We start from the raw sequence: 26,310 nt of genomic DNA on the forward strand, positions 1-26,310 counted from the left end.
GTTTGTCACTTTTTGTGGGTGGAGAAGTGTTTAAACCAACAACAGTTTAATCTGCGCAAACAGCGAATCATCGGGGTCCTTATTAGCGGAGACCGGATGCTTTTTTTCTTCTCTCTACCTTCTGCTTTGTTCTTCATGCTGTTAGATCGGCATATACTTTAACATAAAAATATTGCTCTCGCTTTAAAGAAGGCCAGAGTGTTACATAAGAACTTTTCACATGCTGTTTTGCGCTGAGCATCAAAACCAGCGGCTTTGCTGGCGCCAGGTCTTTCTGCAAAAGAGCGGCAACAAACCAGAGCATTATGAGTAGTAGTACTCATAATACAACAAAACCCCCACCATGCTGTTGCATCAGCTGCATGGTTGGTAATTTATGCTTTTGTTAGGGATGCACCAAATGTTCGGCCACCGGAATTAATCGGCCGAAAATAGCTAAAATAGCACTTTCTGTATTCGGCGTAATAAGTCAATATACCGATTAAATTTTACAGAATTTTACGTTGACATGTCAGCAGTGTGGAAGCATTTTAAAGTGTCTGAGAAAGATGCAAAAAAATGCCCTTTGCAGACACTGTTCTGATGAATTGTCTCCTAGCACATCCACTCCATCTGTGGCTAACGTCTTAGAAAAGGCAACAAACGGTCTGACCCGCTTTGAGTGGTTCTGTCACTTGTTTCTGAGAAGGCGATTAAGCTAGCACCTAAATTTGGAGTGCACACGTTTTTATGCCTTTATGGTAACTGAAACGGACCAGAGCGAGCTGACAGGCAGGTTAGCGTCTTTATCCTGTAAGTTTCTCATTTTACATAGACACGTGTTGCAGTATGAGAGTCCTACCTGAAGAGAGGCTGTGAAGTCTTCATATTACGCGATACGAGGACCACAAACAACACTATTTATTAAATTGGGTCGGACTTAATGAATTTAGTGCGAGGATACACATGTAACAACGTCCGGTTTTCAAAATAAGGTGTCTATACAGGATAGAAATAAGATTAATTGGATTATATTCACAGAAAGTATAAAACGTATTGCATGTGCACATTAAAAGTAAATGGACACATGTAATTTACTTTACCGGTCCCTCTTGGGCCTCGGACCCACCTACTATAGTCTCTCCAAATCCTGTGGGAAACACTGAGTAAAAAGAACATTTTGACTATTTAATTTATGCAAAAAAATAAAAAATAATCATTCATTTCGGTGCAGCCCTAGCTTTTTTATCTTATTGGATGATGTTGAATTGATTATCACGCCAGTCATCTATTAGAACTGAGCAGACTAGTTGAGGAACATGATACATAATAGGATGCGATGTAGTGTGTACGAGTGTGTCTGTGTGTTTCTACACTTTCCTAAGCCATCTGTTTGTATTTGCATATTACCAGAATGCATATATTTGTATGTTTTGCTCTAATTGGCGACACAGTAATGGCATCGACATGTCATGTGAGGCATGTGTGAATGTCTCTTCCTGCTCGAGACAGACAGCCAGTGGAAGCACGCTGGCGGGTGAGTTCACCTTTGCAGCCGAGGCTGTTTATTGATTCCTCTGACAGTCACACAGGTGTTAGCAAAGGAAGATCAGCCTCTGCACTCAAAAGAGCGTGAGGACAGCGGGGCATTCATGCTGACTGGCGTGTTTATTTATTCATTAACAGGCGGTTTGCTCCTCAGCTCTGCCTCAGAGGACCGTTTTCACCTGTTTCACCTCCTGAGGTTTGAGATAGCGCTGCATTTGGTATTAGATCTGTCTTGGGTGTGCAGGATCAAACAAATGCTCACGCGCATGCACACACACACACACACACACACACACACACACAGTAGCATCCGCCTCACCCTTATGCCTGCCATGAATGAGTGAGACTGTAGGGACAGTGAAAACCGGAGGAAGAATGAAGGGTGGAGTCGAGGGCCCCGGGGACCACGGCAAGGCAGATCCTATATTGATTGGTTTAGTAAGACAATCCTCCGGCTTTTAGTGGTGCTGCTTAATAAGAGTGGCTTGTGGAAAGAGAGATCACATCAGCTGAACTCCACTACAGAGGCAGCCTTTGGCTTTAAAGAATAGTTCACAGCAAAATCAAAACATAGGCAAGACGGGGCCAAACCATTTAGCTCAAGTTTTTTTGGCACATTTCAACATTTGGAAATATCTATTTACACGAGGACTGGCGTCAAACACGTTGGCTTGACATTTTCTCTTTAAGGTCAGTTATACAATTCATGTTTTCAAAAGTGTAATAAAGGTCATACACTGTATGTGAGCACACTATCACAGGTGTGTGATCTTCCCATATTGAAACCCAAGCAAAAGCCAAACTATGTACCTATCACAAAGTGCAGAGCAGGATCACACAAAGTGAATCTCCAGATCTTGCAGTGGGTTTGTGTGCTTGGTGCAGCGTGGATGTTGTGGGTTTGTTTTGCATTGACACAGTCTCTTTTTGCAGCACGCACCCTATCTGTCTATCTTGGTGTTAAGTGTGAAGCCTGGCTTCAGAGAAACACTGAGCTATTTTAGGAGGCAGCAGATTGTGTTAAGCGAGGAAGTGAAGTGACACAACTGGGGTTGAGATTTCTTCGTGCCTGAAAACACCTTGAAAATGTCTTTATTTAGTGCTTCGCTCCCCCTGACACTTTGCAGATTGCACCTAGCTACCATCAGATAATGGGTAGTTATGGAAGCAGGCAGCCCATCACAGCCTGAAGATACACAACCACATTACTCCCAATTTTTTTATAAAGTTTTTATTGTAAAACGACATTTCACATCAGGAAGACTGTTATCTCTATTCCTAGGTTATTTGGATTCTTGTGTAACTGGTGCAAAAAAAGATATTTTTGTCATAATTCTGACATTTAATACATAGATAATACATTTAATACATGTTTAATTTACCAACTTACGTAACTTTCAAGAATGTACAACGTATAATATGTTGTGTGTGTGGATATTATTGAGAGAACGGTTGGGACTATTTTGGGATGTTTTTGATGATTTAATTTTATTATTTATGTATTCACCTCCACATGAAAGAGAGCCGAGGTCCCAAGTGGTCTCTGTCTTTTTCTCTCTCACACACTTTCCTTCTCTTTCATGCAAACACACACAATTGCATATTTATTTAGCCATTTGCTACCATTTTCAAGAATACCCATCATCTTTTTCAGCACTTTTTTTTTGTTTTATTTGTCGGGACTTATACACCTCCAACCTCCCTCTGTCAGAATCGAGCCGATGCAGTAAGTTCCAGTGTAATCTGACAAGCTTGTGTGTATGTGTGCAGTTCATTGTGTTTGCTTGTGCTTGCACTTGTTTAATGAAAGCACCTGCTGTGTTTGTCCCCCTTCATTCACCCATCTGATCGATAGCAAGCTGGGTCTGTCAGCGTGGTAGCTGTCATGAAATCTCTCCTAACCCAATTAGCCAACCATGCACTAACCCAAATTAGCAGAACCCCTGCACTATATTAACCCTACTCACACTGCCACACACGTACATCTCACCGGCGTCAAACATGCAGGGCCAGCGGGTCAAACATCAAGTGAAATCACTACTGATATGATTTGCTTCTTTCATACTGAGCAGCGGTGCCTGTGAAATATTAATGTAGTGTAATTGTTGTCCCTTTTATGATTTCCTTGTTGAAATCAAAACACTGTTGAAAAAACTACATTACTAAAAGAACCACATGCTAAGCACAACTAGCTGTACCCAAGCACTCTATACAGATTTTGACTTTATTGAAGGACTGCAACTTCTATTACGTGATCTCATGCAACGCATGTGTAGTCTGATAATAGCGATGTATTTCAAGTAGTGCAGCAGGATTTTGAATTTCATTTACCAAGTTGTTTCCACTGTGGCTTCTTGCTAAACAGTTTATCCACCACTCACACTTTGCTGTTGAGTTCAACATCTCCCTGCTTGGTTAGCAGTTTTGAACCGGACTGTTTGCACTGTCATTTAGAAATAGTGAGCTGTAACGAACTACACAGAGCAATGAGACCCAATATCATCGCACTGACAGTCAGTCCAACCAGAGTGAATATGCTATTCTTAAAATCTAACATCGCTCAACCGGGCAAATAACATAAAACATTGCATTTCTAACTAATATTAGTTAGGGCACTGCATATCATGTTAAACACAGCAGCAGGCATTCCAGCTGGATCAAATTAGTCGTCTGTGACTTTTCTACAGTGTCAGAGGCTGTGAGTAGTGTAATGGATGAGCAGGCGTATAGTAACTTGGCAGTGGCTGTGCTAGAGTGGAGGTGTAAGGTAGGTGGCCTTGGACAAGAAGTGTAAAGAAAAGGCAGCATGACTCACCTAGAGAGGAGCCTGCAAACTCCATTGAGTAGCAACCCACAGAGCTCTCTCTCTCTCAGAGAGTCTCTCTCTCTCTCTCTCTCCCGTCTCCTCTCCATCTGTGGTGCTGTGTAGGATAGTCAGAGAGAGGGGGTGGGGGTGGGGTGATGTGGCAAACGTGCATGTAGGTTAACATTTCAGAATTCACCTGGGGTAATGGCTTTTCCATAAGCTGCCATCGCTGAGGCTGACCTGGCTTTTAAGACTGAATCAAATCGATGGCTTCTCCGTCGGAGGCTGGGAGGAGCAAGGCAGCCGCTCTCTGTCTGCACAGCCACGATAACACTGCTCAATGGCCACTAACCACCTTTCAAATGGAAATGGAATATCCAGTGAAAATTAGACACAGTCATCTGGATGGTACTTAGTGCGGGGCCGTGAATGGGAGATGGATGGTAGCATGACGGTTGATGGGTGTGTCGCGCTTTGGCTTTGTTGTGTCAGAGTTTCAGCTTTTACAGAGCAACAGAGGTTCATGTTGTGCTTTCTTGTGGGGTTTGCTGACATTTTACACACCCAAACACACACACACACACACACACACACGCGCACACACACACACACACACACTGTGTTGCATATTGAGCCATGTAAGATTGGATGCAAACCTGCAAGTGCAGAGAGTGACTCACCCAAAACCATGGGGGACGTGTGCTACAGTATACATTAACTTACAGTATACACTCAGCACAGTGCCATTTTGTTGTTTCTCTCTCTGTCTCTCTCTCTGTCTCTCTCTCTCTGTCTCCCCACCTCTCTCTCTGTCCGTCATTAGCTTGCTTGCAAACACACATGCACACCCAGACAAACTCAGGCTAAGGAGAGGATTCGTAAATCGCTGACATAGAAAGTGAATGCTGTGATCAGATTAAGTACTGACTCGGTCCCGTAAAACCACCCGGGGATGGTTTCAAATAAATCACTCATAGATTCTGCCCGTCTTAAAGATTAAAGTGGAGGGAAGTGTGTGTGAATGCGTGTGTGTGTAAAGTTAGTCTGTCTCTCGGTTTGTGTGTCCTTGTGTTTCTTTGAATTTACAGCTTGTGCATACAGTCTACACGAGAGCTGCAGACTGTAAGGCTTATGAAAAGAGCCACTGGGCGGATGTGCTGTGGTAAATGATTGCATGGAAATGTCGGCATGGGTAACTGCTCCAGTTGGCTCCTTGGAGTTGTCCTCAGGGAAATAAGGGCAGCAACAAGCAGAGATAGGCCACTGAAGAAGAGTTATGTGTCTGTCGTATATGTGCTTGTTTTAATTCATAGATTGATGTTAACAGATGCAACATACAGTGAACAAAATTATAAACGCATTTTATTTTTGCCCCTATTCATCATGAGCTGAACTCTGAGCTGAACTGATCCAAGACTTTCTCTATGTACGCAAAAGGCCTATTTCTCTCAAATATTATTCACAGATCTATCAAAATTTGTGTTAGTGAGCACTTCTCCTTTGCCGAGATAATCCATCCACCTCACAGGTGTGCCATACCAAGATGCTGAGCAGACAGCATGGGTATTGCACAGGTGTGCCTTAGGCTGGCCACAATAAAAGGCCACTCGAAAATGTGCAGTTCCATCACACAGCATAATGCCACAGATGTCACAAATTTTGAGGGAGCGTGCAGTTGGTATGCTGACTGCAGGAATGTCCACCAGAGCTGTTGCCCGTGAATTGAATGTTCACTCCTACCATAAGCCATCTCCAAAGGTGTTTCAGAGAATTTGGCAGTACATCCAACTGGCAGCCGCAGACCATGTGACCAAAGAATTTCTGCACAAACTGTCAGGAACCGTCTCGACCTGACTGCAACTTCGCAAAGCCATTGAAGTGGATTGCACCAACATTCCACAGGCCATAATCAACAATCTGACCAACTCTATGCAAAGGAGATGTGTTGCACTATGTGAGGCAAATGGTGCTCACACCAGATGCTGACTGGTTTCCGGATCCCCCCAATACAGTGAAACTGCACATTTTCGAGTGGCCTTTTATTGTGGCCAGACTAAGGCACACCTGTGCAATACCCATGCTGCCTGATCAGCATCTTGATATGCCACACCTGTGAGGTGGAAGGATTATCTCAGCAAAGGAGAAGTGCTCACTAACGCAGATTTTGACAGATTTGTGAACAATTTTTGAGAGAAATAGGTCTTTTGTGTACGTAGAGAAAGTCTTGGATCTTTGAGTTCAGGTCACGATGAATGGGGGCAAAAACAAAAGTGTTGCATTTATAATTTTGTTCAGTGTATATGCACACGCAGAAAAAGTCCTTCATATAAATTCTGTTGAATGGCTGAGTCTGTGTATGTGCATGTAACTAGGTTTCAGTTTCTAGTTTTGTTTACATGTACAGCGTGGGCATATGTGGTCATGTGTTTGTGTCTATAGGCTATGTGTTTGCTCAGGACTTCCTAGGACTCCATATGGTGTCAGGGGTGATAAATGTGCTCTAGGGGCAGCACTCAGCAGCTGTTTGTGGAAACACGGCAGCATGCACTGATCCACGGCCTTTACACTCTACTGTGTAAAGGTCTGTGGCTAAGCGGGCATCTACCTACAAAACCCAACGAGTTCCTCACCCACTTTGTTGTGGGACTGAATCCACCTAAATCACCAAATTATTCACACGTCATTCCTATTCTCTATTCTGTCCTTTATGTCCCAGTCTTTCTGTACTTATTGTTGAAACAGTGACTGGCAAAAAGGTAAAAAAATATGTGTGGGAATAATAACAAGTACGCAGCTTCAATAACAGACTCAAAATGTTCTGTTTTAGTCTCAGACCACAGGAGCAAGATTGCAGGTGCTTATAAAGCCCTCTTGTGCAGAAAGGTTGAGCGCCACGGTGGCTGAGTTTCAGTTTTGCTGGTAATTCAAAAAGTATTTTTCTTTGTAACCGTTTATTGAGCTAGAGAGGATTGGAAGGTGCACAGTTGGCTTAGAGAGAAGATAAGACAACTAATTCCTTCCCTCTTCTCCTTCTGCTCTTTGATCCTCACCTTGCGCTTCGTATCTCTTTGATTACCATGTTTATGACAGCTCCTTTTCCTTTTCTCTGCTTGCCTCTTTTCTCTCCTGCTGCATGGCGTGTCATGTCAGCAGTTCATCTTCTGTTAGAGGTCTCCTCGTGCACGCACTCGGATGTATACATAGACACGTACAGGTGGAACACACACTCTGAGCAAGACACACCCACCCCCTTCCTTATAGAGGTAAATTGAGTGCTGCGATGAATAATTGAGTTATCTGGCTCCGTGCAGAAATAGCAATCTCCCCACACAAGTGTGAAAACATCACTCGCCACCCGAGACCTGGGAACTGGCGCTGCCATGTGGGTCTACACGTGTACGTGTGTGTGTGTGGGGGGGGCTTGTCTGTTTTATGTGTGATCTGTGTGTTGGAATAATACTTGGTCTTTCTTATATTACTTAAATTTGTCTACATACTATGTTTATTGTTAAGCACCAAAACACTAAAGCAAATTCTTTGTATGTGTGTGATGTGAACATTTAAAAGGGGGTGTAATCCTGAAGTCGTCCAATGTTGCACTGAGTTTGTGGATCTAAGCTGCAAACTGGAAGCTTGTGAGGCCGTGACGCAAAAAATACCCATGGAAACCGAAAAATATAATTTTTGCAAATTAACAATAAGGGGACACAAACTGAGTCCCCCCTGTCACTCAGTTTTTATTGAGTTGAGTTGTGATTTTACAGCCTGTGGGCAGACATAAATGATTTGTGGGAGCATGTGACTCTGGGAAGCATTTCAGTCCATCTTCAGCAGGAGAAATATATTGCTTTTTGATCACTGAAAAACCTGTGCACACAGCCTGAAGCATAAAAAATGAGTGATATCTATATTGAGTTAATTTATAAGCCACAGCTGTACACTCTAATGCAATCCTACACAATAGGCCTGCAATATACCCTACCTTTGTGAAGCTTGTAATGTACTTGTCGACAGTGTTGATTCAATGCTTGCCATACTAAAAAAAGGTTTCTAATATTTTGTCCATCTCCGTTTACATACAATTAGATTTTGCAGGTGCAGAGGGCAGTCATTTAAAATGTGCAAATGTATAGTTCGCCCTCATTTAAATAAATTGTCAATGCTGTTTATAAAGGGTGAGACCTATTTTCACAACGCCATTTGACTGTGATGACAGCACCTCTGGAGATTACCATAGCTGCTTAAATCCTCATAACTAGTGTTACTGGTAGAGCTTAAGCATTCTGTGTGTCTCGGTTAAAGACTGACCTGATGTAAATCTGCTACGAGGCCTGCCATCTACTCTCCATGTGAGTGGCTCCCAGGAGCCCCTCTGAGGCAATCTGAATGGTGACACGACAAAGCTGAGGGAGCAGAATCACAGCAAACTGACAAATAGGGCCAAATCTGACAGGCGAATCCTCAGAGCAGCTCCCGAGTTTGACAGATCCTTCAGCAGAGGAGCGCGAGCCAACGCCCTTCACAGCATTCATTAATGCTATTTCATAACGCTACAGTAGAAGTGATCACACAGCGGCAAGGCTGAGGGAAATAATGAAGCCAGCATCACATGTCAGTTGGTGATGCAGATAGATGTCATTTTGCAGTATTAGTGTAAAGCGAGGGTGTCCACAGCCAAAGGTAGCCTGTTAGTTGTCTATGTAGTAAAGTAATGTGGGTTTGGGGGTAGACGCAACCAGCTGTTGGGTCTAAAAGCTCAGAGCTCCCGTATGGGGAGACGGTGGCAGATTAAACAGCAATCCTGCTGATCCAGCCCACACACTTACCCTCCCCACACCTCCCCCTCACACACACACACACACACACACACCACACACACACATCCATCACGGTGAAGAGGTGCTGTAATGAGTGACCACTTTATCTCCTGCTAGGCTGTAATGTTAAAGAGGGTCTGGCCTATACACGTTGACAGCCTGCTGCCATAATAGGTAACAAAACCGGAAGGAGGGAGGATGAGACGGAGGATGAATGTGTGGGGTTAAATCTGGGGCAGGCTGTCCCAGGATGGACAGCTTCACCAGCTGCCAACGTGGATGTGGTTGACTGGGAGTGGCGCTGGTATGATCCTGACTTTATCGAGACACTTGAGGTTAGGAAAGGATGACGACAGAGGGTGCTGTGAACAAAAAATGGTAGTTCACGGCTTCATCGCGCAGCTATGAAAGTGTTTGCATATGTTTGACAGCGTGCTTGCTCGGTCATTTATACTGTAGCATGTGCGACTGAGATTTAACAACATTGTGCAGTTTGTGTTTCAGGCTAAAAGAAGTGAGCTTCAGGCCCATGGTCTTTGATCCCTCTGTGTTTTCGACGGGGTTAAGAGTCTTTAGCGTGGAAATAGTCATTAATCTGCTCCACACAGGCAAGTCAGGCAGAGCTGGGAATATCAAAACATATAGGGAGAAGTCTCCCTGGATCATTTGAAATCCTGTTTGGATGTTTCACTACATTGCAGCTGAGAGATTGTGCCGTTCCCGCTCCCACTCTTCTGCATTTGTCTCGCTCATTCTTTTGTTCTGGTGTTTTCCTCTCCCTCTCCTCTCTCTTTTTCTGACATTCTCGCTGTGACTTCTTTCTCTCTAGTCTGCCTGTCTCGCTCTCTCTCTCTTGCTTCTCCTCTTTTTTGGTGCTAGCTGGGGGACTGGGAGGGTTCCTCCAAATTGGCACACAGATGAATAATGCATCTAAAGCGAAAGCAGAGAGCTGGGGTTGGATATATCTGTCTGTCAGACTCTTTCTCTGTATTACAGTTATGTTGGGGGTTAGGCTGATACTTCAGAGGAAAAAAAAGATGTTCGTCGCTCTTTAACCAGCTTCCCATTTACCTTTCCTTCTGTCATTAACTATTTTATTGTCAGCAACCGTGTGCATGCATGGCCACAGAGCACTGAGGGTATCATGCTCAACTTGCTCACTGAGACATGCTGTGAAACATTCTTGAATTTTGGAAGTTTTTCGACAAGGCTGCTGGTTGTTTTTTTTTATACAACACACATACATAATGCATGTGTGGGATTTTGATTTAATTTGATTCTCTGTCGCCGTATGCAAGAGTTTGTGTGTGTGTGTGCGTGTATTTCTTGCTATTCCCAAACTGCAGCGTTAAAAAGCAAACTGCACTCGTGAGCATAAGCTCACAGTGGTGCCATCATTAAAGTAATGAGCAGGAAGTTAGCACTGAAGTCAACCATAAACAGAGAGATAGAGAGAGAGAGCGGGAAAGAGGGAGAGAGAGATCCCCAATCCCATAAGGATAAATCTTAAATCCTGAATGTTGCTTCTGACTCATTCTTGTTAATTAAGTCGAGTCAAGTGAGAGGAAAATGGGGTCTTGCCTTGCCTGAGTTTGTAGGATCAGCACTACACTGTATTGCAGCTTATGAAATCTCTCTCTGGAACTGTCCTCTGTGCACTCAGAAAGCACAGATAGAACAAATTGTATCTTGTCTATTCCTCTTATTTTTATTAGCTTGACCCGCGCAGCCTCTTTGCGAGTGGGAACTCTCGCACACACTTCCCCTCAGGTTTTAAATCTACGTACACATCAAGAGTAAATGCTCCCATTCAACATTGGGTTTCAGGGTATGTACAGAAACAAAGTTTTATGCGCTTTATCGTTTAGACCCTGTTTATGGAGGATGTTATTTGCTTTGCACATCCTGCACTCAGCAGTTAAAACACACACACACACACACACGCACATCCACCCCGGAACTCTGAGAAACAAAGAAAATCTGTCAAGCAACCTATGGGATTTTCTTTGTTGTTTCATGGTGGAAAGATTTCGCCATGCGACACAGGATGAGGCAAACGAGTGAAATGTCAAAATCCTGTGTAACTCTAAAAATAAAACAACACAAGGGTTGCCATTTGAGGACATCATAGGCACGATCGGGTGTGGAACAGCTAAAACAAACAGTTCTTTATACCCGACAGTAACCAGAGTGGTGCTGCCAACTGTCCTCTGCTGAGAATAGAAGTGTGGATTTTTACAAATGTTTATGTGTTTAACATTTTAAGATTAGAAATCCCACCCCCACCCCACTCCCCCCATCGTCCCTCAGGTATAAATGTGGCAGACGAACAACGAGTCTTTGCCTCAGCAAAAATAGCATCACAGTCACATAGCAGGTCCAAGTGCAGAAATGTATAATATACAGCCTATAATTTATTAATATACAAATCACATAATACTTTCTGATGATGTAGTACAGGTGAAAGTTGCACAGATGTTGTCCTTAATCTTCTGTATGCTTCTGTGACACAGGATAGCAACTGCATCATAATTCTATCATTTTCTACAAACTACAAATGCCATGAAAAGAATAAAACCATCAATCCCCATGCTGTCTGTGGCACTCAGTCCATTTGTTCCACTGAAAAAAATATTACGTTCAAAGCATCACAAACATATACTTTCTTTCTTTTTTTTAAAATCTTTTTTAAAAAGCTCAGTAATGTTTTTTTTAGCAATTCTGAAACAGGAGTAAACAGCACATTAGTTGTGTACTATTTTCAACTGAAGATTAATACACATTTGGCTAGAGCACCAAATGTCATGAGTATTTACAGCAGCAGGGCGGTGTAAGTGGGATTGACTCAAAATAAACTACAGTCCACGTTCATGGTAATGAAGGACCACGTCACCCGGTGCATGTCGACTGACATGGTTTTATAACTCTTTGGACAACAATAGAGGTCAATGGCAAAGAGGAACGTGCTTTGGTCTTTTCATGGGATTCACCAGATTTATCCTTGAAAAAATTTGCATATAATATAGCAACTGAAGCCACGTGTAACACTCTTGTTTAGAGATAACCCTTCACTTAAATACTCTCACTCGTTAAGAGGAGGATGTTGCCAAAAGCTTGCAGCAGACTCCAAATCATATTCTTCTTTATGAGATTAGAATGTTAGTCCAGGACAAATAGCTCAGCAGGTTATGTCCACTGGATCTGTTATGTGACCACTTGTTACAGGTCACATTGGGATAGACACTAGTGAATTTCCAAGTGCCAGCCAGTCAAGGTCTTAGTCCTCAGTGGGTGTGGGTGTGTGATGCTTAGAGACAGGCATTGCAGCTGATAGCAAAAATGTCAGAGGGTTAAGCTGTAACACGTCTCTCGGCTTCCTCTCTCCCTTTTTTCCTCTCTGTCTCCTCATCACTCCACGTTGTTATGCACAGTGCAGTGGTGTCCCGCGGGGCCAGAGATTGCCATGGACATGATGTGATTTCTCGTCTCCTCTCAGATGTAATGTGCTGTAGTAGTCCGTGCCTCTGATGAACTTGCCTTGCAATGTTTGGAAGACATGTTGTCCTCTGCATGCCACTCTTTCTTTCTATCAGTGCCATTTATTTCTGATGCCTGATCTTCAGATAGCATGATAGATTGATTTGAAGGTTGGGCATATAGAGGGCAACTTTACAGGTTGATATCAGTTACAGGTCAGGCTAAATGCTGAAAATGAGGTGTGACTGAAAATATTTCATGCTGCCTGATGAGGATTGTTTGCCTGTAACTGATGTCTTGGTTGTTTAAAGCCTGTGAAGTGGCATATGCTTAGTTCATTTAATTCATTTATTGAGTAATCACTGTGCTTTACACTCATACACACACACACACACACACTCATATGCAGCAACCCTCATATCTCGGTGGTTTGCTCTATTGTTGCCCTTGATAATAATCACTTTGGTGGATTTGTCCTAATGTGATGACAGAGACTGAAAGCTGCGCTCAGGAACATGACGGGGACATATCGGCCTTGTGAATCTCTGCTACAATTAGGATAATTGCATGGATGCTGGCTTTGTAAATCTAATGTGGAGAGGGAAAAGAGGCTTTTTTTGTGGGAGTTTTTATGTGATAAGTGCAGGCAGCAAGTTTACTGTTCTCAGGTGGGGAGGAGCACAAGGTCATAGTGTTGCAGTCAAGACCGCCCAAACTGAGACAAAGTCAAGACCAAGACCAGAGTTTATCGAGACCGAGACAAGACCAAGACTTTTAGGGGCTGAGAGCAGCCGAGACCAAGACCGAGGGAGGGCGAGACTGAGTCAAGACCAAGTCCAGTTCCCTGCATTGCATGGAACACAATAAAATGTGAAACGAGATCATAGGCACTTCTCAAAGTGACACTACAAGGTCATATAGGTCATATGGAGGAGAGTGGAAAGATATATATATATATGAAGGCAGTGGTATGTCAGTCGTCAAACGTAAAACGTAAAACCCTCCATTGAAAATGTTGCTTAAGTAACCGTATGTAAGTATAATCAGGAAAATGTAGCCTATGAAGTAGTAGTACTCAGTGCAGATAAATGGCGCTTGTGACTGTGATATTATTATATAATATATCAAATAGATTATTATAACTCGTGCATTTCTGTAAGATCAAGATTTTAGTGTTGTAGTTGGTTGATGTGGGGCTCATTTCTAACTATTTTGTATAGGACTGCAACTAATGATTGTTGTCATTATCAGCTGATTGTGTTTCTCCATTAATCAATTGATCGTTTGGTTTGTAAAAAATCTGTGAAATGCTGTCAGAGTCCAAAGTGACACCTTAACGATGTTTATTTTGTCCAACCAATAATGCAAAATTCAAAACTATAGAAAATAAATTAAAACTATTAAAAGGATTAAAATGAAAAAGCATCACATTTGTGAAGACGGAGCCATGAAATAGCTAGGAGCCAGTAGTGGTAGAAAATGGCATGAAAAGAAAAGACTCAAGCAAAGTACAAATATGTACTTAAGTACAGTACTTTAATGTAAATGTACTTAGTTACATTCTTTCTCTCTCTATGTAAGCTGTGTAAAATGAAATCGGTGTAGAATCATGCGTACGTTCAGGTAAAATGTCACTTCATAATATTGTCTCAGTGCATGTATGCAAATTAAAACCTCTGCAAGAGTCATAACTTCAAACTCTGACTCATGTGATGTGACCATATTAGAACTGAAAAACCCCCCAACATGGCCTCTCTGGAAATACTTACTTAGTGCAAAAGCATAAATATAGTTCAGGGGAACAGGTTTACTATTTGTTGGATCTGTAATGCATTGAAAATGTAGTTACAACACAATTTGAAAAGGTATCAATTCACCTAAATCACACAAAAAAAACATGTTTTCTCAGCTAAAGTGCTCTGTGGCCATGAGGCAGATCTATTCTTTCTTCTGGGCTGAGGTTTTAAGATACCCATCTCTGAAAAATTCTGCCACTACTCTAATACAAAGGAGTTGAATGGACGTACATTTATGCCGCTCAAGGTTGGAAAACAGCCCTTGCCTTCAACAGTTTTCATAGGAACTATTTCTTAAGTCGAAAGTAAAGTTCCAATTAAAACTGTTATTATTGAGGCCTCTGGGTTATGGAAGTGAGTAACTGGGGTATTGTTTCAGAAAAGATACAGAAAAGAGTTGGACGTTTCCAAAATTGTTTAATGTTTTGAGCCCTAAAATTTTTATTCTTTCATACACTTTCATTGTATTGAGTTGTTGCCAGAAATGTTAGAGATTTCAAAATTCAATTGATACTGGAAGTTTTTCAGATGGATACTGATATTGATATTTGAGGGTTTTTAAAAAATACATAAAGGATGTATCAGCAGAAAAAAGAAATTTTACGTGAACATATGACATAAACAAACAGATACGTACTGAGTGATCTCTGGTGGACAAACTATGGAATGCTGACACTTTCTTAAGTACCTGCTGCAATCTCTTGTTACATATACATTGATATCTGCACTAAGCTGATATCGGTCGATATAACGATGATGAGACATATATTGACAGTGTGACATGAAAAATGTTGTCACTCCTATTATTATTATTTGTCTTACTTTGAATTGGGGCATGCTCATCCTCTGCCCTGCTCGTGCTTTGAATCCAAAAAAAACTATAATTTGGGGGCTTGTAAAGATGGGGAGATGTAAACAGAAGTCTAAGATTTAAAATAATACCATCAGGACAAAGCACCGGACCTAGGGTGACTGGGCCTTTTTTCCGTTGCTGCACCTTCCCTCTTGAACGCACCCCCCCCACCCCCCCAGCCACATCCGACAGGCTAACTCTACGCCGTCTTTCGAACAGGCCCTCAAAAACCCACCTTTTCAAGACTGCATTCCCCAGTTTACTTCCTTCCCCTCTCTCCCCTCGTTTTCTTTTTTTTAACCAATTACTTTCATCTTACCCCCTGTAAAGCATCTTTGAAAAGCGCTAGACAAATCTACTGTATTATTATTATTATTGTTGTTATTATTATTATTATTATTTTTATTATTATTATTACGATGACATGGAGTTAAAAGTATCCCGAGTTACCTATTAGCAGTTCTTGTTCACAATGTAGCTGTGGATGTACAGACAGTTATCACTGGATCACTTTGATACTTCAGAAAATGTTTTTCATTTTTTTTTTTTTTTTTTTTTACGTCCATATGCTTCAGTGTGGCAACAACCATACACTTGATGATGAAATTCTCTTTGATGTAGCCTGTCAGTCAGAAGTTAGAGTGCTGTGATTGTGAATTGTTATAAGAGAGCCTCCCAGTACACAAGGATTAGCATGGCAGCTGCACAGATTTCTTTAATTTTAGATGACTGTAGGGAGTTACCTAAGAAATGCTGAGGTTAACCTTAATATACTTCATATACACTCCCAAAAGCCACCCAGTTTATGCTTTGTACAGCATTTGGCTCTGTTCTTATTGAAGTCAGTTCTATTCAGTTATGCTGCTCTTTCAGTAAAAGCTATCCTCTGCAGAAAGCCGGAAACAACATCTCTTGAATACTGAAAGCATTAACAATTTACAACAACTCATGATGTAATTCGAAATGTAACTGTAAATGTAAAATGTTATTCCTGAAACTTTACTGAAATCGGGTTATGCTTATTTTTAAGCATAACCTAAAAAGACAAATGTCCCACTTTTGAAGAAGTGCTGTGATCCGAGTGTAATAGGCAAGAAAACCAGCATTATGCTATTAGGGTCTGTTGAATCCTGTTACTAGAAAAATGTCAGTCATAAGCCGTTTTAATGAATTCGGTCAACATGTAACAAGGTCTGACAGAATGTGTGAAGGATAACATACACTCTTTAAAGAAACATAAAAAAGAAACGGGGTCTGTTTAAGCTGAGACCTGGATATTAAAGATATTAAAACCTCTGATTGTCCTTAGGGCAAATGGAAATTTAGCTGACTTTCTCTCCCACAATCTATTTTAAGAAAACTTGGAGTAGAAACTACAATTAGCTTTTGTTGGGTAGATATTGCATAATAATGAGGCTGCAGAGTCTGTTAGACCCCAGTTGTACATCTGAGGGTTAAAAAGCAGGTTTGTTTGACTTTCCATTGCAAAGCGATTGTGCAATCCAAAGATTGTAGCTAGATTTGCAACAGAAAAATCTAGCGTTTTATGCTGGTGTATGTGTTTTATTTTATTTTCATCTGTGTGTGTGTGTGTGTGTGTGTATGTGTGAACTCTGAGACACAGACGAAACCTTCCACCCTGTGGTTGCGCTACACTGCTGCATCCTGCTTGCTGCTCTGCCAGATCTGCTGCCTGCATCCGCCCCTCAACACGTCTTCGCAGCTCTCACTTTGACCTCATTATCACCATCGTTACCATCGGTATTAGTAGCTGCACCCTTCATAATCATCATCACCGTCACCACTGACAGCTTTATTAGAATCATCATCACCGGCAGCAGGCATCGATAGGGCTATCCCCACCCATCGCCATCATTCTCAATATACTGTTATTATCATTGTCATCATTTTACTAATGCTCTGAAATGAAGACAGATGCTGGAATAAACATTCTTGCACCCTAGCTGTGTGTCATTGTCGAGCGTGCTGCATGGGCGTTCGTACAGAAACTGCCACTCCTCCTCCGGAGTCTTGTTCACCACTTGTGAGCTTCACAAACTGTTAAGTATGCTGCTAGACATGTGCTCCCATCCTGCATTGTGTTTCGCAGGCGGTTCAGAAACGCACCCCTTGTATGTGTTTCTCCTCTGAATATTTCAGAAGGGGGCTGACAAAATGCAGGCAGTAACAGACCGCTGATGACCTCCTTCTCATCGCCTCCTCTCTCTCTCTCTCTCTCTCTCTTTCTCTCTGTATCTCTCTCGCTCTGTTCCCCCCTCCCTGTGCTCATCGCACATTCTCCCAGGCTTCCCCGCTATGTCTCTCACAGTCTTCATCTTCTTCGTCTCATCACTCTCTTTTCTCCCTTCCCTCCCCCACTCTTTATCACACCCTCCCCTCCACATTTTTCTTCATAAGTGTGCTCCCCTCTTTCTCTGCCTTCCCCACCGGTTTCTTGCATCTTCTCCCATCCTGTCTGTCCTTTCATCCCACTGATATGCTCCTGTGTCTCATCACCTCTCTCTTACCCTTCCCATCCATTCATCCTCTCCTTCTCGTTTTTGTTGCTCTCTCCACGGCGTTGTGCTCCATCTGCATCTCTGCCTGCCTGTCTGTCCGTCTGTCTGTTCCATAAAGGGCTGTCTGAGGCCTCTGCTCTGCTAATTCATTCGCTGTGCATCGCCTCACATATCTGCAGGGTCGGGCAGACAGACAGCGAGAAAGAGAGAGAGGAAGAGAGGGGATCTAGAGGAAGAGAGAGAGAGGGACCAAGAAAAGAGGACATGGAGGGGAAAAAAAAGATGCAGTTTTATCTCCAAGAAACAGAAAGCCAGAGCCAGATCCTGTGGTAGTATATTCCACAATCACTCTCTCTCGTGCGTGCACACACAATATATACAGTAGCTCACCACGACCTCCTTCTGTACACTGCTTGCTTTGTCATTTGAATCCCTGATGTTCAGCTTTCACTCTAATCTAATACTTTAACCACATTGCTGCCATTGTCTCTGTTTATAAAGGAATGTACAGCGTATGTATAGTGTATTCATGTGTTGCGTCGTTGTGCCTCTGGTGAAATGTGCAGAGCAATGAGTGCAGGTATTGACAGCTGTTCCAAATTCCAAAATGTCTTGTGCTGATGAAGTCAGTAATTGTGAACATATTTGCACCTCAAACTGAACAAATTCTCTGTTCAAGTGACATTTTGGAGGCTCTACTTCAGGGGCCGGTTGCATCCGCTATTTGTAAGCTCAAATGTAGCCTACTTGTAGCATGGATGTTTACTGTGTATGTATACTGTATAATGGAGATGTACGCATCACTAAATAAAATCTGGTTGGACCACACACTTATGTAGAGATTAGTTGTTACCAGATATGTGGGGTTTAGTATCCAAGGACATATCCGGGGACCGAACCCCCAATTTCCAATTAGAGAATCACCATCTATACCTATAAACCACAGCCTATATGGACTATGGCCAAATATCTAGTCAAGACTGTTTACTAATGGTGTGATGTGATTTTAGATTGCATTTCACAAAACCAACACATATACCTCAGTTTACAAACCTTTATGCCAGTAGAGTTAGCCTAACTAACCAAATAGCATCACTATGCTATTCCCCTCTATTTCTAAACTACATGTGTACTATTACCTCATGTTTCTCCATGTATGCATACTGTATTTAAGTAGGACATTGTAATAAATTTAAAAATAGCTGCTGCAACACAATCCTGGACTCCTTCATTTATATCAACAATTTCTTTGTTTAAATCAGGGCTAACCAGAGGTGAACAAATTATTGAAATCCTTTACTTAAAACACACCAATACCACAATCTATGAATACTCCATTAAAAGTAAACATCCGGCAATCAATATTTTTTTATTTCACATTATTTGTAGTAAAATGCCTCTTGTGAAGAATGATTCCTTTCATTGATTCATTGTTGCAGCCTGTGAGAAGCAATGTTGTTAGTTTGTTTAAAGGAATAGCTCAACAGGAATTGTGCTTATTTGCTTTCTTTGTGAGAGTGACATGATAAGACTGTAGCTCATAATAAAAAAGCAAGATACATCATGTAAAAAAGACACTTAATATGTGTTGGTAGGTGGATGTCTTGGCTTTGGACAGAGCCAGTCTAACTATTTCCCACTTTCTACTTTATGCTAAGCTAGGCGAAAACTTCAGTCTAATTGGTTAGCGCTGTTGCTTCACAGCAAGAAGGTCGTGGGCGCTGTACAGTGGCTGCAGAGGATGAATTTCGCTACATGTATGTGTATGTGACAATAAAGTACATTTAGGTTTAAAAGCCTACACGTTGCTACTCGTTTTGACAAATAAACGCAGGTCTCAATTAAAAGCCTTGTCTGGTTTTTGGATGTATGAAACCTCTTAAAGACTACCAGGACACCTGCTTGAGCTAGTTCTAAGCTGCTTAGATTAGCTGCTTAGCATACACATCGTTAGATTGGTTAGAGTCTCTACAATTCAATTGTTCAGTTCATTTTACGGAAACAATAATCACTGAAGTCTTATTCTTTCAGATTTACCGGCATGGTAAAGGAATTAAAGGCCTGTCCCATATAGATGCCTGTCCCAAATATAGGCAGGGTGAGTTCAGTGATTTAAGCAAATAAAAGCCCGGGCTATCCATTTAAGGTTTATGTTAAACATATCTTGACTCCAAATGTATACTTTATGCACAGACATGAAGTTGGTATCCAGGCTTATTTCCCAAAACTATTCCTTTAAAACCGCTAACACTGCATAGTATCGTATTAATCAGAAATATTTTATTGATATTGAAAGTACAGTACAACTGCCATATAAATCCAGTAAGTAAAAATGATTTCTTTTTCTATCTGAAATATAGGGGAGTGAAAAGTATTCAGTCATGCAAAATGGAAATACTCAAAAACATCAACTATACTCCACAATTGTAGTTAAGTTAACAGTACTTAGTAGTTAACTCGGTAACAATGTTTTTTTTACCTACACAGTTTATATAGAACCCTACAATGTTTTTTCTTTTTCTGTGCTCTGAAATTGTTTTTAGAAGACTGTGCAAGAAATATACATATCTGTCTAAACTAACCCAATAGTGTAGCAACAGCATGCAAACCTCCTCAGATACAATTTTGTCTGACACGAACTAAATAGTGTGTGTGTGCGTGTATGTGTGTGTGGAGGTGAAAGCGCTACCTTGTATGTACAACATCATTACAATGTGTACCACTGTTTAAGCCACTGTTGATTAGCAAAACAAAAGCAAACGTCGTGCCAGAAAATGAAGTGTAGCAGCAGTTGATCTAGTCCTTCTGTCAGTGAGACACTGCTGTGGGTGGCGGCGGAGGCGGCGGGGGGGGGGGGGGGGGGGGGGGGGCTCTGGCTCTGTTGGTTTTTCCTGTTAAACTAACACAAGAATCTCTCTGGCTAGTCAGATGAATGTTAGGGCATCATTTGATCTTTTTTTAACAACAAAAAGAAAGAGTGTGATGAAACCTTTTTTGGTGTGCTCGTAGTGGCTGCCTTGTAAGGTGTTCTATTTTCTGTGCATTATTCTCCTTGTGAGTCAAAAATAGAAACTGATATGTCAGAAAGAGACAGTGACAAAAAGCCAGAGGCAAACCAAGCACACACACACACACACACACACACACACACACACACACACACACACACACACACACACACACTTAGCACCTTGCTCTCTGCAGCATTTCTTCACTTTTCTCTTATCTCCCATGTCACTCATATGTTGTATCTTTTTCTATTTCTTTCTTCCTCCGCCCGTATCTCTGCAGGTTTTCCTGTGCAGAGTTTGAGCTCGAGTAGAAGTGAGTGAGTAAGTGAGAGGGAGTGGGTGTCATGGATTACAGGGAAGATGTCGACTCCAACTACAAAAACTTGCTGCTCTTGGGAGCCATCGCAGCAGCATCCGCCTTTGTGGTCACCATCCTTATTGTCCTTGTCTGCGTTGGCTGCCAAAGGTAAGGGGACGGGGTCACGCGACTTGAAATGTGAAGGGGGAAAAAAAGTATGGGGCAGACTGAAATAAGAAAAGAGAACAGCCAGAGTTTTGTCATCTTTGCTGCCAGCTTTCCGTGCCGTCCCAGATCACTCTCATCATCTTACTCCCTTTTTTGATGTGTCTCTACTTCTTCTGAACTCTTCTCCTCCCTCCTTTCTCTTCCCTCTTTCTGTCTTCTTGGGCTCTTTTATCCCTGCTCTGACCAGAGTGGCAGTAATGAATGTTAATGGCTGTGAGTGTCAGATCAGATGAAATGATGCTTACAGGACACTGTGGAGACAGGCCAGAGTCAGTGTGGTAGCCTCACGCTACCCCCTCTTAAGCTGAAACCTCAGCAGGCAAAAGCAATGGAACACCCCGCGGTTTAAAGAGGATCAGACTCTGAGCCAGGCAAGAGCAATGGAACGGCCTACGTTTTTTCTCTCTCTGTCTCTGTCTCTGTCTCTCTCTCTCTCTCTCTCTCTCTCTTTTGAGAACCCTCAGGGACCAATCAGAGGATGCACTGTGGCTTTGTTGCCATGGGATACACAGATAAGGATGTAGAGAAATGTCAAACCGGCTCATGTCATGGAAATAAAACCACATTATTGTTAAGATCTAAAGAATGAAATATACGATCCCCACTGAATGTCAGTGATGTTATGGGGCCGAGCGTATAGCAGTTCACCACTTTGTCATGTACAAATATTATAGATCTTGGACAGAGAGGCCTACTACTATTGATTTTGTACTGTTTATTTAAAAATTCCCCTCACTGGTTCTTTTAGATTCAAAGGATTCCAGTGAACATCTTGTAAAACTTGCAAAATAATTGATGCCCTTCTTTATATGTCTTCATGCCTTCATGTCATTTTTACCGTAAACCCCCTCCTGTGCCATGTTATTATCAACCTCTCCAAGGGGAGCTCTCTTCACATTCTCATGGTGCCCTTGGGGTATCAAGGCCATATGTTTGTATGAATAGGATTGAGTTTCAGCTCACTGGAGGAGACAATAGGTAGCTCTAGTGCCATGGATCTGACACAGCTGACTGTTGTGTTCAGTTATATTTCAAGCAACTTGTATAACTATGTGGTATTTGTATGATTCCCGAACCTGTTTGCAAACCAGAAATTACATCTTTATCGCGACATTGTGTTTTGCAGTGTAGCGATGAGATCTCACATTATATGAGATGCAGCTCCTCAACCCCCAAAGTGAGAGAAAAGGGAGGGGGTGTAGAATAGTTTTCACATTCACTCCAGCACCCAGGAGCGTTTGTCTTCTGACACTCTCTCACCATATCAACAGTTTCCTACAGCTACCTCCAGGGATGCACAATGATGCGTAACACTGCACTAGATACAGTTGTTGCACAAGACTAAAACCAGAGGATAGTAAAGCCAAATGGCAAAAGGAGTTAGCACGGAGGAAACTACAAAATAATAATTGTGAGTTTGCTTGGCCTTATTGTGAAAAGACCTAAAAAAAAAAAGAAACACAAAAGTTTCTCAGTGAAGGACATCCTCCGCTTTTGCAAAAACCTGAGTCATGCTGCACTCACTGTTTGACTCGACTCTTGTTATCAACCAAGGACTTTTATGCCCTGACCATAGTCAGATGTTGATAGCATCTATCTGCTCTGAGTGTGTGTATGTTCTCTCTTTGTCCACCGGCTCCCGTTGACCTTCCTCACTTTGATGTTGTGTCAGAAAAAGCAAGAGCAAGCACCCCCCAGCCGGAGAGAAAGGGACATCTGTAAATATGGTGAGACATGCTTTCATTTTACCCCCACACCCCCCACCCCCACAGTCTCCATCTCCTTCTGCCCTTTCCCATGTCTCCTCTCTCCCCTGAATAGCTGGCTTGTATACACATATACATACATGTGTTTGCGTGCATTAACCTCCATATGTGTGTGACAGCAGGGTTCCCTCCGACACCCAAAACTGAACTCCATGAGCAAATCTGACACCAGGCTGCATGAGATCAATCGCTTTCCCTGCAATGGAAACTGTAAGTGATGAGTGAAGGTGTGTATGTGACAATATATGATATACAACCCTGAGCTGTTGCACAATTTCAGTCGTCTCCTCCTCCTCCTCTTCTCTGTGCAGCTGTTAGTAAGAGCCGTCCGGCCAGTATGGACCTCCTGCTCCTCCACAGTCGGCGCTCCCAGACAGACCTGAGGCCCTCCCATGGGCGCCAGCTTCCCCAGATCCCCACCAGTCCCCAGGGATCTGGCCAGGGAGGAGGAGGGGAAACAGGAGGAGATGGGGGAGGAGGAGGAGGAGGAGGAGGAGGAGGAGGAGGGGAGGCTAGAGACCACACCTACACTGAGGTGGGCATACGGAACAACCCCACCCCAACCCACTGCCTAGATGATGGACTGTATGAAAGTGTAGGTGTCCGGGAAGGTGACACGAGCCCGAAGGTACAGTCGGCTCCACCAACCACATCAGCCAACACTCCGGCTACAGTCAGAACTGCCCAAAGCCCCCCAGCTCAGGCCAACGGAGCTCGCAGTGGGAACGGGAACGTACGTACATACACAAAACTGTAAACTTATATTTTAATTTCAATGTGAAGCGCCCCATGGGACTGGCTCCACTCACGGAGCCAGTGGCTCACTGTGCTGCCTGCGGAAAAGGAAAGTCATAGCAGCTGCATTTTAGACCTGCAGATGTAGACGTGTTGATGTCAGGCAAAAAGGTTTAACATTTACCTGCAGGCAATTAGTGTAACAGCTATAACAGTTATTTCTTTGCCTGCAGATGGCATTCATCATCAGCTTGTGTATGTAGGTCTGAAGTGCTGGAGCTGCTGCTGCTGTGAAGTTGGATGACAGTGGCCTGGCCTTGTTTGGGGTGCTTTGCAGATTTGTTTTCAGATATGTGGCAAATCATTTGACATCTGTGGTAATACAAAAAATATGTGTGTTTCTTTGTATTTCCTCACAGGGTGGCAGAGGGAATGGCAGAGGGAATGGCAGAGGGAATGGCACCATTAACGGGCCGATAACAGCTAGAGGTAATGGTACGAGTGGGGTCAACAGGTCGCCTCTGTCTTCGGTCAACTCCCTGGCCATCCAAGATCCAACTGGAGCTGAGTACGCTTCCATACGGAAGTTCAGAAAGGTAACAATTTACATAGATTTTTCAGATGGTGGCTGAAGTAATGCTGTTTTTGTTGATTCAGGTAAATGATTAGTTTGGTTTCATGGAAATATATTTTATCTTACTAAGCCAGACTTGGCTCAACTCATTCCTTAACAATTTCCAACAAGAAGTCCAATGTGTGTGAATAGAAAAATAGAGATGTTGTTGTACTCTGTAGGTAGGCTGTCACACAACATTGTCAAACAAAGAATGGCAGACATCACCTGATGTTTTGTCTGTTGATGGAATATTTAGCTATGTGTGCTGGGGTGAACGGTGATGTTTATCCCTCATGGCATCTGTGATGATATCTATGGCTACTAAAGTAGGTGTTTGTGTAATGTTAATCAGTCTGAAGAATATATGGTAAGATATGGTCAGCTGTGCTTAAAAAGTATTGCCACATCATATTTAAGTGGTAGAGGGTGGTTGGTAGCTAGAGGCCTCACAAGGAAATAACTATCAACAAAGAAAACAGCTAGTGTAATTAACATTTTATTTAAAAGGGGCTTGTCTGGCTCTGAAATTAAGAAGTAGTGTAAAATTCACCAAAACTACACAATAACATACAATGCTTCATATTTGCTTTTGTGAACTAATTGGAAAAATAAGTAAGAAAGTAACCAGATAAGTCAACTTTATTTGTATAGTGCTTTTCAGAGACAGGAGTGCTTCACAAAAACAATAACATATAAGAAATCACAGAAGCCACCCGAGCCACATGAAGAAAAAGTGCAAATAAAAGTACAGAATAAATACATAAGATGCAGGCCTGGTGCGTACAGGTTACCCAGATGACTGTCTAAACAGGCATGTCTTTAGCTGCCTTTTCAAAGAAACCTCAGAATCAGCAGACCATAAGGGTGCTGGCAGAGCAGTCCATAGATTAGGTGCTACAGCCTCAAAAGCTTTATCACTACCGGTTTTGGGACAGAAAGCAAATTTTGCTTATTTGACCTAAGAAAAGGAGTTGATGAGTGAGGCGTAGTAGTTCAGCCACATATATGGGAGCCTGACCGTGCAATGCTCTGTAAGTAATAGTGAGAATATCAAACTGGGAGCCAGTGAAGAATCTTTAAAGAGGTAATAGACCGCCTATTTAACCCAGTGAGTTATTGTGTGTGCAATATTCTGGATTGGCTGCAGACAATCAAGGGCTAAGTGATGAGAACAGTGCGTTCCAGAAGTCGATGCGAGATGAGATAAAGGCGTGTACAAGCATTTCTAATTCAGCAGATGAAATGACAGAACCCAGTTTACTAATATTTCTTATTTGGAAGAAACAAGATCTGTTCATCTGCTTCACATGGGTGCCGAATGATGAGGACTGATCAAATATTACCCTTAAATAACACAGGTTGGAGTGGACAGCAGAGGAATAAAGCCTCTTAAACTTGATTATGTGGACTTTTTGCTGGTGGTTTTAACATTAGGTTGACAAGACAAACAGGAAGGAGAATAACGGAGGCGACAGCCAGTCAGACAGCCAATCGAGTGTGAGTGATTCACCCTCTGCGGCTCCTCCTCCACTACATCGCAGTCAGGAGTTTCTGCGCAAACCACTGGAGCCGTTTCACCTGCACTCCTTCCCAAAGGTAAAAGGAATCATTGGATCAATATTGTCTGCATCAACCTAACCAGCTGCCTTGCCAAACTGTAAGTCTGTCTGTTTCCCACCAGAGGGCACCCTCCACAAACAAACAGCTCTATATATTTAGACACGAGGATTGATATTAGTTTAGTCACTTGATGTCTTTTTATTATATTATAAAATAATATAATATTTTAATCACATTATAGAGTTGCATGTGCTAGCTGGGATGTATATATAAACAGACAAGGCCACAGTGCAATTCTGAG

The 26,310-nt window shown here is 42.3% G+C and overlaps 1 protein-coding gene across 2 annotated transcripts in view; it reads left to right on the forward strand.

Annotated features, from left to right (window-relative positions):
* LOC119906283 (putative lysozyme-like protein) overlaps positions 1-26,299 on the forward strand; it is a 32,396-nt gene extending 6,097 nt beyond the window's left edge. Inside the window, exons 2-7 of one of the 2 annotated variants that reach the window (XM_038723850.1) lie at positions 21,087-21,272; positions 23,005-23,059; positions 23,218-23,308; positions 23,410-23,831; positions 24,253-24,429; positions 25,884-26,299. In XM_038723850.1, the coding sequence (XP_038579778.1) occupies positions 21,151-21,272; positions 23,005-23,059; positions 23,218-23,308; positions 23,410-23,831; positions 24,253-24,429; positions 25,884-26,087 (1,071 nt within the window). In that variant the 5' untranslated portion in view covers positions 21,087-21,150 and the 3' untranslated portion in view covers positions 26,088-26,299. The remainder of the gene's footprint in view (positions 1-21,086; positions 21,273-23,004; positions 23,060-23,217; positions 23,309-23,409; positions 23,832-24,252; positions 24,430-25,883) is intronic. The other variant, XM_038723851.1, reaches the window with a different exon arrangement.
* Positions 26,300-26,310: the final 11 nt, after the last annotated feature.

This window comes from Micropterus salmoides, unplaced genomic scaffold, assembly GCF_014851395.1.
Source record: "Micropterus salmoides isolate LMB-PRFRI ecotype aquatic unplaced genomic scaffold, ASM1485139v1 Ms_hic_scaffold_16, whole genome shotgun sequence".
Taxonomy (NCBI): domain Eukaryota; kingdom Metazoa; phylum Chordata; class Actinopteri; order Centrarchiformes; family Centrarchidae; genus Micropterus; species Micropterus salmoides.